The following is a 16,091-nucleotide window of genomic DNA, read 5'->3' as shown; positions in this document are numbered from 1 at the left end:
ATTAACAATATGGTTTGGCTGTTATTGAATTTTGTGGTATTTGTACAGCTGGTACTTAATTTGTTTTGGTTTTATTTTCTTACTGTAAAGCACTTTGTGACTCCTCCTTGTCTGGGAAAGGTGCTATATAAATAAATATTACTTACTTACTGACGTGACGTGGTCTGGAACTTAATTAAAAATAAAGTTTATCCACTCTTTCCTAATGTTGGCATCAGAAGAAAGGCAATGCAAAGACTGTTTTTTTTTTTCCACAACTTGGCACTGCACAGCATCTTCCTGTATTCAGAGCCATCTTTATCATTTGATTTCTGCGTAGACCTGCACGTTTTCCTTTCTCGTAAACACTAGATGCGCGAATCGGTGGGCAGGGCTAAACAGGCAGTGATGTAGAAGCAGGCGTTGATGATCTTCTTTTTGGTGGTGCTTATCTGCACTATTATGTCATAAAGTGGAACACTGCACAAGCTGTGGTTTAGGCAGACTGACTTCAATATAAGCTGTTTTTGGACTAACTTACAGGATGTTTTTATAGTACAATGACCTCTTATATGTCAAAAGATCAAGGGTATTCTGGTTTCTAAGTTCATGACTCCTTTAAAGTTTTTTTTTTTTACTAAATTGTGACTATATAACAAATATGTAATTATAAATATTCAAATGCATGATAAACAATTTTCAATAGAAATGCAATTAAAGTGTATTTTAGCTTAACATAAACGCTTGTCAGTACGGTACATTCAGCAGTACATTTTAACTAGGGATGCAACGATACCATTTTTTCAGAACCGATCCGATCCGATACCGAAAATGATACCGATCTCATTCGATACCAGCGCAGTTTTCTTTAAATCAATGTAGAATTTCTTTACCTCTGTGTGGTAACCTGATCATCACTCTTTTGAGTGTTAAACACAATATACTAAATATAGACAACTTCATTTTAATGAAAAATAACAAATGAAAAAATATGTAATCATAATCCATGACAAAAAATACTATTATAAACTAGGTTAGTGGAGGAACAAATAAAAGTGTAGGACTAAATCTGGTAAAATGTTATTTATTAGTAAATATAGTAAATATATTTACATAAATTCATACTATAAATTAAAAGACATTTCTTTCAAATGTATAGCACAGTAATGAAGGCAGCAACATATGATAGATAGGACAGAACAAGAAAGTCTATTAATAATCTTTCATTGCGCAAAATTATTATAATACGAAAGGGTATGGCTCCAATACAGAGCGGCACAAAGCGTTACGCATCCCGTGTGCAGAATGATGCACTTGAAACAACACAGAGTCACAGCGCGCAGCACAGAAAAGTTCAAAGCACAAAGGAAAGAGATATTGATGCGTAGAGTATTATATCTATGCAATAGTTTGAGCCTTTTCTTTTAACAGTTTTAAATCTCCTTTACTGAGTGCTCTTGTGACTGAACACAACACGCAGTTTGAATGCTGAATGGAGGATGACAGACAGCCGCGGCAGAGAGAAGAGTTTACGTGAACTTGAATTTAACGACTTAAACATTCATCTGTACCTCACATTTAACTATGAAACAGCTTCAGAACACTTGAAATATAGTGCACGAACACTTCATGATGCTTTATAATGTTTTTGTTCCTTTCGTGGGGCTTAACATTAACACAGAATAGTATACGCACAATATCAGATTTGGATCGGTCTCGTCTGACCGATACCCGATCCGGCAGAAAATGACCGAATTGGAGCCGATACTGAGTATCGGATCGATGCATCCCTAATTTTAACCATATTTAAAAGACAACTGACATGATTATGAAATTACGTACTGATTATGTAAAAATCTACTTTTTAATAAAGTTTTTAAATAAATTGCATAAACTATTTTCATTTAACTAAAATTAGGGATGCACCAATACTGGTATTGGTATCGGGCCCAATACTGAGCTCCTGTACTCATACTCGTTAAAATGCCTCGATACCAAATGCTGATACCACACAGCATGTGATAAGTGCCATATTCAGACAAAGAAACACAGACAATAGAACAACAGACAGCAGAATGGAGTTATTAGAGATTAAGGATGTCTACGAAGTATATGTATACAATGAATATAATGTTAAACATTCAGTATAGCTGTATAGCTGATGTGCGCGAGCTGATAAGCAAAGCACGGTGAGTGGATTGAGCGCGCGGCGAGCTTGTCGAGTGAATATCCCTTTCTCACAGACATCACTGGAAAATTTGTAGTTCGGTCGGATATGTTAAAAACAAGTAAGTAAAACAATGCACAAGTTACTTAACGGTAGGGAGGGAGAGAGCGAGAGCGTGCACTTCTGTTGTGTGATCTTTATTGATGTTCGCTCACTTAGCACGCATCATTTGGTTTAAAACTAAATTGTAAATATAAGACAATTTATAGGGGCCTTCACTATAAACATCATTTATTTTCAACCTTAAGCATAGACGACAAGTGCTGTACTGCACTTGTCCCTCTCATTCTGCACCAGCACAGTTACGTACGCGTTGTGTTTGTTTTGCTTGCTTTATGAGTGTTTCTGCATTATATGAGTGGCTTTGGAATATAAAATCACAGCACGTTTCAGATGGGAAAAAAACGCTATTTCTGAAAATATCACTGTTAGGAGATTTATAACGAGTGGTTCCCTGCATTATTACAGCAAAATGTGTGATTACAGTACTAAGCCGCTGCAACGGAGCAGCTCTAATGCTATTAAATTAAAGATGATGTAGTATAGAGCAACAAAAAAAATGAGCAGTGAAAGTAACACAAACTTGTAAAATACATTTTAATGGGCATAATTAAGTGTGAAAATAACCAAAGAATATACAGTCAAACCAAAAATTATTCAGAGACCAGATATAATTGTTGATATTTTTTTACTAGTGGGTGCAGGACACTACAGTATAGTTCATTTATGTAAGTGAGGATAGCAAAATAAAAGTAAACTGTGACATATTATACCCAAACATTCTTCATACAGTGGACTACCAATAAAACTGATACAAATTTGGGACCAAACATTATTCAGACCGAGTCTGGGAAAAAATTGAAGTTCAGGTTTTCATGAACCTGGTTGACAGCATGCCCAGGAGACTACAGGCTGTCATTAAGGATAAGGGTGGCCCGACAGAGTATTGATAGTTGTGTAAATATTGTCATACTATCAACTGTCTGAATTTTTGGTTGATTGTAATCCATTACATTACATCAAAGTTATTTGACATTATCAAGCTGAATTTGTTCTGACACAGTTTAACTCTGAGTTCTTGTCATATTTTATTACCATTTTCTAAACTATAGCGAATAAACTGTGATAATGTGAGAAATGTTGAAGGTGTCTGAATAAACTTTAGTTTGACTGTATCTATTTGATAAATGAAGTTAACCAGCTAATATTATACATACTCTTTTGGTTTCTGTACCCAATATTTAAAAAATTTACAAATGCATTGAAAATATTGGTATCGGTACTCTGTATCGGCAAGAACCAAAAATAAAAGTATCGGTATCGGGCGAGTACTGGAAAAAGAGGTATCGGTGCATCCCAAACTAAAACGATCATGCAATTAAGTGTCAGAAAGCACACTGAGTTCACACTAAAGTATGCTAAAGTGCACTTATTTTTCAGAGCCTTATTAAATGAAGAGTAATTTTTTTATATATTAGAACACAGATTCACCAAAATCTCAGTGACGTCTAAAACGTGAGTTGCATACTGTAATCTGCTGGCATGAGTTACTGGGAACTACAGCACCTCTGATACTGAATGAGAATTCCTCCACAGCTCACAGCCAATGCATCATAGCACAGTACACAACTAGACTATAATTTTAAATATTTTCATAATGCAAAACTCCTATAATAGTGTGCATATGAAAAGCTCATTGTACACTAGTGTGTTAATAAGCAAATGCATTTTCACAGATTACACTATTAGCACAGGTGTTTTAGCTGATGTAAAGCATGAATGTGCAGGTACTGGTTAAGTCACTTTTAGCAAAGCTGATCAGTGTGTGAGTGGCTGCTGGATTAGTAACACACACACACACACACACAGATGTGGACTGGTGTGGATGGCCCCCTTCAAAAACACTGTGATGTTACAGTGAGTGACTGCACACATGTTCAAGTATTCCGCTTCAAGACTGCTTAAACGTTTAACATACTTCTCAGTATGTTTCAGACACAAACAGCTGACAGATGGTAAGAAGTGATCATTGAGCAGCTCAATCAGAGCGATACTCACCAGTGTGTCACCAGACAGCACCTCCAGCAGGGAGATCAGGTTATGTCCATCTCGCAAATCCTCATACAGGTCGTTAACATGCTTTCGGACCTGAAACAAAGTGAGAAGAGAAAGAAAAAAACACGTATATAAGAGAAAAATATATATGAGAAAAGAATCTATCTATCTATCATCTATCTGGTCTGTCTGTCTGTCAGTCCGTCTATCTATCGGTCTATCTGTTTCTGAGAACACAACAAATTTTCCCTAAAAAGATAGTTATTTTTGGGATTTACTTTATTTTATTTGTTTTATTTTATTTTATTTTTTAATTTAATTTTACAATTAAGTAAACGGAAGTAATACAGAAGTAGTACGCAAATGGTCTGAATAAAATAAATATCCATAAAAGGATTCTGAATTTGTACTTTTTCATTAGAAAACAAAATAAATGACGTTAAAAAGGAGGGACAGTAATTTGGCAACTCAAAACTTTCAAAAATGTTTTTTGGAGTTTTTGTCTATTAACGTTTTTTGTTTTGTTTTGATTTTCAGGTTTTGTTTGTCACCCAAGCAATCAGTCTGTGGTTAAACAACAGTATAATCTATTAAGCACACTGTTCTTCAGTCCTCACAGCCTTATTTACATTCCTGTCAAAAATTAAATATCAGAAGTAGCATACAGATGTGACACTCCCATCACTGGGGTTTCTATCCTTCAGAAGACAAAGGACAAGATCCACCCATTGTATGACAGTGACTATGATTCACTTTGCAGAAGGCCTGTTTAAACACATCCGCAGTTTTGACCAATGCCAAACCAGTTCATATCTGTACTCCAAAAGCACAGAGGCTTTGATTAATGTTGCTAAAGTTCTCCAAGTTCAGTATCACAGTTCCTGTCTCAACGATGACACCATATTGCTCATCATCACAGTGCTCAGGAAACCGTCAGTCACTGCCTCTTGCAAAAAAGCACTCAGGAATGATGTTTGACATTGTGAGAGGATGTTTTTGAGACTTCATTTCACAATGAATTATCCCTCATGCTGTGTTGAAAGCCTTTTTATCCCTCACACACACGTAGCATTGTAAACATTAACGCTCCCATGAGACGCTGGCCAATGTCAGACATCTCATCTGAAGGCCTTTCACCTCTGCAGCTCCAGCAGAGTGAACGTCCTGAATACCGCACCACTGAAGTCACCTCTCTGCCTTACTGACCTGCTTTAACCCAGGTCCTCTTGTTCATAATCCTCAGCAAGCACAGCTGCATGACTAAAATAGATGTTTAACTCAGCTTCTGGGTCAGTCCAGTCCGTTACACTTTACTATGTGCTGCTAGTCAGCATCTTGCATAAGAAATAGCAGAAATAGCAAAAAATATTGTTTAAAATTAATGTTACAAACTCAGTCATTGCTGTGCTGCCATTTTGTTCATTACAACAAATCAGTTCTATCATTTTTTTTTTTTCAATTAATAATTTAAACTACTCATTTGTGACTGTTTATAATCATTTATCATACAATATTATATTATCAAAAATTTTGTGTTGTCAAAATTAGCACGTTGACGCAGACGAATATTTTTTTCAGTTTAACAGATGGGCAATGATTTCCAGTTTGCTTTAAAATATTTAAAGCAGTTATCGCAGGCTCCAAACCATCGTCTTTATGACCACATCAAATGGGAGACTTTTCAGACGCGCACTCCACTTCATCTCAGCGACAGGCGCAAGTCAAACAAGAGCAGCAAACATACAGGTGATGAAGAGCTTCAGTAGAACAACAGTAATCTGCAGTCAGTTGAGATGTTGTCAGGCCATATTTTAGTAAAAACTAATTTTCCTTTCCTGTCAGACGTTATACTGTGCTTGTAACACATGCTCTTCAATTGCATGCACAAATACAGCGGTGCGCGCTGTAGCCTGTATAATTTCACATTAAAGTGGAACGGAGATGTCACATCTGTGACCGACGAATTGGGATCTCACTTAGAGAGACCAATCCACTTTGAGCGTAAACTAAACGAGCCAATGCACATTGGCATGCAATGATTGCATCCAGCTGCCAGCGCGAGTATAACTAGGCAGCAGGTGCATTGCGTACTCAGGTTTTCGGTGTTTCCCTTTTTGATGTAGGCCGGGGCTCGCAACAAGAAGGCCTGTCACTGTTGTCGTAGCACTACCCACTCAGTGGGATTGGATAACACTGGGAAAATGTTCCACTCCACATATGGGATCCACTTAGGTCTCTACATATGGAACCCAGTCCTCTACCAGTTCTCACGGATTCATCGATTCAGGGCCTGGCGGACATTCCGCCCCTCAGTGCTTCTACCCGTTTGAGGTGAGAACACAGGAGAATACCGGTTCCACACGAAGGCTATAGAATCTAGCGAGCATGTTGGGGGTCACCCAGCCCGCAGCTCTACAAATATCTGTCAGTGAGACGCCACGAGCCAGCGCCCAGGAGGATACAACACTTCTAGTAGAGTGAACTCGCAACCTGAATGGGTAGGGCACAAGCCAGGGTGACGGTAGACACTTTGCAGTGGGCCATCCTCTGCTTAGAGACAGAATTCCCCTTCTGCCGGCCTCCGTAACAGACAAAGAGCTGATCTGAGGTCCTGAAGCTTTGTGTCCAGTCCACGTACCATCTCAAGGCTCGGACGGGACAAAGCAAAACTAGGGCTGGGTCTGCCTCCTACGAGGGCAGCGCTTGCAGGCTCTCCACCTGATCCCTGAAGGGAGTAGTGGGAACCTTGGGCACATAGCCCGGGCCGGGGCCTCAGGATTACCTGGGAGTTAGCCGGCCCAAACTCTAGGCACAATTTGTTGACCGAAAATGCATGCATTTTGATGGAGGCCAGTGCAAACAGGAGCAGAGATTTCATTGATAGAAACTTCAGCTCAACTGACTGCAAAGGCTCAAATGGGCCCTGCTGAAGTGCTTTGAGCACTAGAGACAGGTCCCAAGAGGGTATAGAGGGGGGCCGGAAGGATTTAACCTTCTCGCCCCCTAAGGACCCTGATGACCAGGTGATGCTTCCCTAACGACTTCCCTTCCACAGGGTCGTGGTTAGCAGCAAAGGGCAGAGGGAGACAGCCTTCGCTCCAACCCCTGCTGCAAAAAGGACAACATGACTCTGATCGAGCATCTTCGGGGGTCTTCTCAGTGAGAAAGACACCACTTGACAAACAGGTTCCACTTCAAGGCGTAAGCGTGTCTCATAGATGGTGCTCTCTCCGAAGTGATAGTGTCAACTACCTCCTGGGGTAGGTCACCTACAACCTCCACGTCCCGTCCAGGGACCGGAAATGAAGTTTCCAGAGGTCTGGGCGCGGGTGCCACAGGGTGTAGTCAGTAGATCCTTCCTCAGAGGAACCTGCCAGGTTGGGGCTGTCACGAGGAGCATTAGTTCAGGGAACCAGGTGCAAGTGGGCCAGTAAGGCGCCACAAGCAGAACCTGCTCCTCGTCCTCCCTCATCTTGCACAGCGTCTGTGGGGAAATGCATACTTGAGCAGGCCCCGCAGCCAGCTGTGTGCTATTGCGTCTGTGCAGCTTCTCCGCGGCCACATAAGCACTGCCGGTCAGGGCCGACGAGTACCTATAGGCCTGGGAGGGGAGCGACAGCTTGCCCCACCTGGTGGCAGCGGTATTTGGACACAATTGCATCGCAACCGACCACTCCACCGGAGGGACTTCCGTATACCCCCGCCCTGCCCCACCGTCGAGGGTGGTGAGGGAGGATGAGCCACTGGGGCGGTTTCCGTCCACGACCCAGTGAGCTCATCGTGCCCTGAGAACCAGTGCAAGCCACCCCGAGAAACCAATCGTCCAGACTTCGAGGGTTTGGGACACAGAGGCTTCCATTCGAGCCTGACCCTCTCGGTGGCCCGGGCAAGCATAGCCACCATTTCTGGATCCGTATCCGGCATTGCTGGCCGCCCAGAAGGCAGCAGCGCCGCCAGATCATCATAATCGATGCAGAGATCGACATCCAATCGTCGGGGGGCATGCCGAAGGATACGAGTGGTACCCTTCAGGAGGGTCCAGCCCATTCCTTGGGCAGCTCCACTGGCTGCGAAGTGCCGGCGGAAGGAGGAGCCCACGGAGGTTGGTTCCTCAGAGGGGAATTCCTCACTGTCACCATAAGACCAGCCAGGCGACTGCCAGAAGCAGCGCCCCCCGGCTTTTGCCAGGGGGAACACTAGATCTAGGCAGAAGCACTGGAACCCCACCCCTTCGCAGGAAACGGAGCCTAGTCCACAACTCTGCGAAGGTCATACTCCCACAATGAGAGCATGACTCGTCCATAAACACTGCCTCAGTGTCTGCTTAACACCCAGACACGTGAGGCAGTGATCGTGTCCATTGCCCAGTGCCAGGTAACGATCGCATCCATAAACGCACGGGTGGAAGGGCATCTTTAAAAAGACGTCCACCCGTGAATGCTGTTTTAGAAATTGCACTTTTAATGTGCTGAAGCGCACAGGGGAGATGGCAGCTTGCAAAACAAACAGGGGGTAGGGCAGCATGATGTGTGCAACCCACTCGACACGGGAAAACCACCACCGCTGAAGTGCTGTACTGCCAACACCAGAGCTCCAAAGAGCGCACTGAACTCGTTGAGTCTTCCTCAAGCAGGAAAGTCAGGAGCAGAATGATATGACCGCTCGGCTCCGAAGCGAAAAGCTGAGTATGTGTTGCACCTGCTGCCTAGTTATGCTCAGCTGGATGCAATCATCGCATGCCAATGTGCATTGGCTCGATTAGTTTACACTCGAAGTGGATTGGTCTCTCTAAGCGAGATCCCAATTCGTCAGTCACCGACGTGACTCGGAGTGACCGACTGAAAGGGAACTACGAGAATGAGTGTCAGGTCCGCGTCATATTCAGCAGTGGTAGCTCTTAAAGTAACAGCAGTCAAAAAACCTAATAACCCAGCTGCTGTGATGTCTGTTCATCAAAGAACAAAAGAAAAAACAGGACATCAATAACTTTTGTAGCTTTAAGGATTCATTTATATTTAATTTAGAATTTAGTGTTTGATAACTTTATTCAATTTGTGTATATTTAGTACTTGCTGAAGGACACGGGTATCTAAATATGACATTTATTATAATGGGTTTATGTGCAGATTGTTTTAAGTTCACTTAAATTAAAATATATATATTTTTTTAAGTCTAATAAATGTTAAAATTGATAGCTCTCAATTATACTGTAATGTTGAATGGCAAAAGTCAGTGGTTAAATATTAGGAATATTTATGTTTATTTTCCTAGAAACATAAATTTCTTTATGTTGTTTCTACATTAATTTTAAGATTGAATGTGAAATAATTGAAATATAAAAGTATATTTAAAAACTTTAATGTTAGGTGGGATTAATTGCGATTAATTTTTAAAAAGATGTGTGATCAATTAGCTATTTTATAATCGATTGACAGCACTAATAATGTTATATAATCATATAGTATATTGATAATGCATGAAATAAAACTAACATGTCTTGATATTAGTGTTAAAAATTGATAGTAATTGTATCATCCTTTCATTTAGTTAAACACAAAGAAGCCTATTTATTTATTTATTTAAAAAAAAGAAATCACCCTTTTAAACCATTTTAGAGCAATAAAAATATACAATATTACTGATATATAATCTAGAGGTCTGCATTCCCGCGGCTGTCCCGCGGGAACCGTGGGACCCGATCAGATTTCTTGCGACGCGGGATTAAATTCCCGAATAAAACGCGGTTGCGGTCGGTAACTCTGGTGCAGTTTGAACGGGAGCGGGCGGTCTAACAATATCCCGTTCCCGACATCTTTTCAGAACAGCATATCTGCACTTTATTCAAGCACCGGTACAGCCTGCACTGGACTGTTATGCACGCACTGCACACATGAACCAGTGCTTCGTTTTATTTGCGAGGTCTGTGCGCAGCATGTGCATAACGATGCTCAGAGCAGGCTTGCCTACAAGTGGTGAATATACGGCCCGCAGACAGAACAGGCAGGTTGTCGATGAGTGACAGAGCAGAATAAAGTCCTTGAAGAACGCTCAACTCGGTTTTGTTTATATTTTGCTTAGCCTATAATTTTAAATGACAGATGTCCAATTTATTTATTTATTTATTTTTCTTCCGCGACACTTTTCCTAGGCTACTGTGTTTACAGCAAGATGTTAAACGAATTTAGTATTTTGACAAGACGAATAAAATTATAACAGGCCGTTTTTGTACAACCTACATTTTGTTTCCCTCTGCGACACTTGTTCCTATTGTGTTGTAAAGGTTAAACGAATTGTATCCTGACAAAACGAATAAAAATAAGGAATACAATTTTTGTACATTTTTATTTTCTCTGACACTTTTTTTTTCCTACTGTGTTCTTAAGACACAAAATTCGTTTAACATTTTGCTGTCAATAAAAGACTCTTGACAAGACGAATAAAATAACAAATACAATTTTGTGCAGACTACACTTTTATTTGTTAGCCTATCTGTCTTTCTTTCAGTAGAGGAAATTTAAATGTGTGATTCTGGAAACGAGATCTAAATTTAGCGGGAACGGTCGGGTCGGGAAGAAAATTATTCAAAGCGGACAGCGGGTGAACAAAGAGTGAATATATCGCGGGAGCGGGTGGGTGTGGGATATAACCTCGCGGGAGCGGGCGGGAGCGGGACTTAAAAAACAGTCCCGCGCAGACCTCTAATATAATCCTCTCTGAATCCTTTATTGAAGTCATGTTGAACATTCCACTCCAGAGTTAACTATAATAATCATCCATATCAAATTATCCAGCATGTTGTTACTTGCCTTTTTTCTTTATGGTGAAATATTTTGCTTCCTTATTCACAGTAATCACAACAAAATCAATTTATGAAGTAATTTATCTGATTGGAATAAATGTGTCTTAAATAAACAGAAAATCAAGGTGAAGTGTTTATGCCGGACACGCTGTTACTTGCCATCTTGGATAAGTTTGTTGCCTAGGAAAACCTGAAACTGAAGTGTAAATGAAAACAAAACATTTGCACAAACTTGAAAAGGTAGCTGGACCTAATTTTGAAAATATTAAAAATAGAACCTGTTATTCACATTACAGTGAGCTGTGAGACTGAGGTCTGTGTTACATCTGTCTTGGAGATCACTTAATTTTATCCAGGAAACAGTATATTCAAGTAATTCTCAAGCGCATTTGCATGTGCTTCACGGTTAATAAACCAATCATATGTTCTATCATTTATTATAAGAGCTCTCTAAACCAAAGGTGACTGCAAATGCCCTCAAGACACTATACACCTGGAGAATTAATGAAGCATGTGTGGAGTTGCCAGATCCCTTCCAAACAGAGCCAAAGCATATGGTAATACCCTCCATTTCTGAGTTGATTGTTCGTATATTTAGATATCTATAATTTAGATCAGAGCATACTGGGTAAGTTCTCTTTCTACCACCAACAAGCGCTTCACTAATGTGCACTGATACACAAAAACTAAAACAAACCTACCTTTAAGAGGTGCTGATTTATCCATTTTGTAAAAGTCTTTTTCTGAACTCGGTCTCTTTCATCTGAAAAACAAGAGAGATTGATGTTAGAACTGCTTTCAGACTGTTTCTAGCATTGACATCATATCTAGTAATCTCTTTTCTTAAAATAATAATAATTCCACCAAAACCATCAAATGTCTATAGCTAGTCAACTAGAAAAAAAAAAAAACTATTTTTTTATATAAATATACACACTGTATTTCCAATACATGCATTACATATTCATTATACTTGACCTGTTGTTTTCATTATTTAATGTGTAATTGAATAAATGTTGTGAAAGCTTAAGTTTGATTTATTTTTTTAAAGTTGTATTTAAATGTTCATATTTCAACAACAAATTGGAGTGCAAACAAAAACTGCCTTACGTGTAATTTACAAGTTTGTATACAACCCAGTTATTGTTTGAGTGTTAAGTTATAAAATAAATCGTAAATAAGTTTTATTAATTAATAGATTATTAAATAAAGTTTATTTTTGGTTTCAATTTTGGGCTAAAAACTTTAATTGGTTTTGGTGTTTCAGTAAAAAAAAAAATCATTCTGGTACATCCCAACATTATTATTATTATTATTATTATTTATTTTTATTTTTGTTTAGTTTTTTTCAAAAGAACAAGAATTGTGAATGAAGTGATCTCTGAGTATATACATCTGTTCATTGTGGAGAAAATGCATGAAAATGTCTTATACGTAAACGGCTTTAGATGAAAACATGATGTCTGTACCCATCCTGCCTTCAGTTTTAGGAGAGCTACAGCCTTGATAGCTGATGTAAAAATACTAACGCATGGCGGGTTTCTGTAATGTTATAATGCTATGTTTCTATTTTTGGACAGGATGTGAAAGCTAATTACAGAAAAAGACTGAATCCCAGTCAAGTCTTGCTTCCATTACACAGCGCTCCCAACCACAGTATTTTGTTTCCCGTGTCCATGACAACAGACGTGCCTGCGTCACACAGCTGAGCCGCGAGACTTTTAATAAAACAGCAGCATAATGGAAATATAAGTAGTACATATTTCAAAACCCATCAATGAACAGTCATTTTCATATAAAAAAGAAAGTAACGTGTGCTTAGCATCATGCAAATCAGACACGATCACGGTCATCATTATCATCATCATCATTATCATCACTTGACTTTGTTCAATGTTGCACATAAATATTTGGAAAGACCCTGTAACTGTTCTCTAACAGAGACCCTGCAGTGCAGAAAACCGGCTGAGAACTGAATCACTGTCTGTCAATTAAAACAGAGACACGACCTCAAACTAATCTGAAAACTGCATGTTGACAGTCTCTGAGGAAATGTGTGTGCAAACTTGTGTTGCTATGCATCTGCTAGTGTGTTCTGGGTGTTTGCTAACAGTCCCCAGTCAACTCTCTATGATATTCCGGTCTATAGTTATGGTTTTCTCCTTCAAATGTAGTTGTTTGGATCCTTTTTGTCTTATTTTATCATCCATTAGATGAAATGTATGATCACTTAGTAAAGTAACAGCACACGTCGCCTCAACAAGAAACGTGATTTAAGATATCGCAAAGATTAGCATAAAAGATTTGAAAATGCGGTGTGATGTGACACATGCCATGTTTAATGAGCAGCTGTAAACTGAGATTTGGTGCCCATTGCCAAATATTTGATTCACCCTCAGGTGAAAACCCCATCCATTTCAAAAAGTAACAGCATGCCTAACAAACCGCATGATTTGAGGTACTTTGATGACAAGAAAAATTAAACTGCTGTACTGTACAATGTTGTACAGTATGCTTCATTCATTCATTAGGAATTGAAAAGATGGTTGTCATTTGCTAATTGCAACAACATGTGAGTGACAGTTTGCTGGAGGGGAGCGATGATTGTCCCGTCCGCATGACACTGACAGGGAGGGGAACTTATTTTGATTAAAGATCACGTGGGCACATTAATTAAAACAAAATAATGATGTGCACAGAGCCCTCATTTATAATAAACACTGCACAATTCCATAAAAATGTGAATTGTCCATACTGATTGTATGATGATTTTAAACTAATTTCTAATTTCCCAAGTTGTTTTAAGTTAAAAATGTTTCAGCAAATATTTATATTTTGTTTTATTTTACTTCAGCTTTATTTTAATTAACAAAAAACATCTTTAATAGTTTTCGTTTTAGTTAACTAAATATACTAACTAAAAAAAATTAAAAATTATTTTAAATGCCACAAGACAACATTTTACGCTTTTTATGCAACATTTTCCCAAACTTTTACGCTTGCTTGAGGTGGTTTTTGACTTGTAAAAAACAGGGTTAATGTGAATAATGGGAGATGGAAATGCATTTGTGCCACACGCATCAAAACATTTATGTGACTTTGCGCGATGTGACGACATAACCTGACTAACCAGGGAACCGATCTCATTGCACAGCATCTGAAATGTTGTTATGGTCATTCTGAAATGCCTAAGCAAAGTCTGTCGTCAAAGTATTTCTGTATTATTGTCTTACAAGACTATGTTCCCAAACAGCAGCATCTACCTCCGAAAGCAATGACCGGATTTACCGTGTTTCGTCTGCTCGCTTTGTGGCGCAAGTAATTTATTATATACGAGAATTATTGTACTCGGTGGCTTCTCCTACTTTTCTTAGTGATATTTAGTGCCAGTTTATCAGGAATTGACGATTGTGTTCTCTTTGGCTCGTTGGATGCAAACGGTGCTTATTCGTAAATGTTTTATGCGATATTCCAATTTTTTTTACATCCACAACTTTGGATAGAAACCCAGCTTATGCCAATATACATCCAAAAATATTTTGATACCAATTAATTAATTATATACCAATTATATATACATGAATGTGTGTGTGTAATTAATTGGTATAAACTAAAACAGTACTATCATGCATACTTAAAAAAAACTTGACATCATGAAAGACACTGCCTGATTAGTTGTCACATCATGTGTGGTGAGGACACATTGTTTGGCATTTTTTTCTAATCTTTAATCCCAATATGATCCACAGCTTGCCTTAGCAACACCGCTAATTAATAGCGCAGAGCATGAATGTGCTGATGTGAGCCACTGTCACTGCAGTCACCTCAACCTGACAGGAACAGCCAAACATTGCAAATCTCGCTGTACTTTGACCCCTTCAGCACTGACAGAGATAAATTCTGCCCCTAAGAGCATTACAACACAAGATCTGGGAAGCGGACAGAAAACCAAAATCAATCTAAAAGCTTGGCACACTGCAGCAAAACAGGCAATCTGGCAGGAAGCTGAGGAAAGCTACTGACCCATGCAGCACATGAGCGCCACCAGCAGAGCGTCCCCCCTCATCAGACGGGCCGATCCCAGCTCAGGTGCCTGCAGCAGAGCGTTGTGCATGTCTGACCGCTACGCGAGTGTGCGATCCGCCGCTGAGGGTGGGACTCTGCTGGCTTCCCCGCGAGGCAGCAGCTACTCCCTTGCTTTTCTTCTCAATATTCCCTCGCAACCGTCTCGAACGAGTCCCATCAGGTTTTCCAGCAGCACGCAGTGAGTAACAGGCTCCACCACATGGTGAATGTTTACATAAGAACAGCGTGCTGGAGTCTTCACTGCAGTGAGTTACTAAGGCTACTGGCTGAAGCTCTGAGGATATGATTCTGCTGAGCAATACATTCAGTGACACGTTCTGCACAGCGCTCCTTTGTGAAGCAGCAATGAACAGGCACGGTTCTTTGAGGAAATAATGATCGATTCCATTACTTTATACACAGACACACCGCAGCTAAAACTTGCCACTCCATTTCTGAGTGTTCAATCCCATTCTGTACACACAGACTTCAGTAATTTATAGAAATGACAACCAAATTGTACAATCAAATTCACTCCCAAAAATTCAGTTACAGTAGCATTTACATTACAGCATTTACAGTGCGTTACATTTTTAACACACTGTTAGCTAAGATAATTTAGAAGTTTCATCTGGTCTTGTTGAAATATATAGTTGAGTATCATCAGCAATGGAAACTAATCCCGTATTTTCTAATAATATTACCAAGGGGCAACATGTATATTGAAAATAGCAGAGGGCCTAGGACAGATCCTTGTGGCAATCCAGTAAAGTATGGAGTGCCACAAGGATCTGATCTGTGTTTTTGACTCCAGGGCCCCTCACTGTCCAACATAATGTTTTCAAATAAATAAATAAAAAGCAATATTATGAATATTCTAAAAAAATTTTTTTTTTTTGCATTTTATTTTGATTAGAGTGTTTTTGTTTTTTTTCATATATTAATATAATAATAATAATTTATGAC

General features: G+C 39.4%; 1 protein-coding gene across 1 annotated transcript in view; it reads right to left on the bottom strand.

Moving 5' to 3' along the window:
• Nucleotides 1–16,091, bottom strand: part of dst (dystonin) — a 168,406-nt gene that overhangs the window by 116,412 nt on the left and 35,903 nt on the right. Inside the window, 2 exon segments of the mRNA XM_058795815.1 lie at nt 4,265–4,354; nt 11,762–11,823. Coding sequence (XP_058651798.1) covers nt 4,265–4,354; nt 11,762–11,823 — 152 coding nt within the window.

The sequence above is a fragment of the Onychostoma macrolepis genome, chromosome 13 (genome assembly GCF_012432095.1).
Source record: "Onychostoma macrolepis isolate SWU-2019 chromosome 13, ASM1243209v1, whole genome shotgun sequence".
NCBI lineage: Eukaryota > Metazoa > Chordata > Actinopteri > Cypriniformes > Cyprinidae > Onychostoma > Onychostoma macrolepis.
Note: the sequence above shows the minus strand (reverse complement) of the source record. Positions and strands in the feature narration are given on the sequence as shown.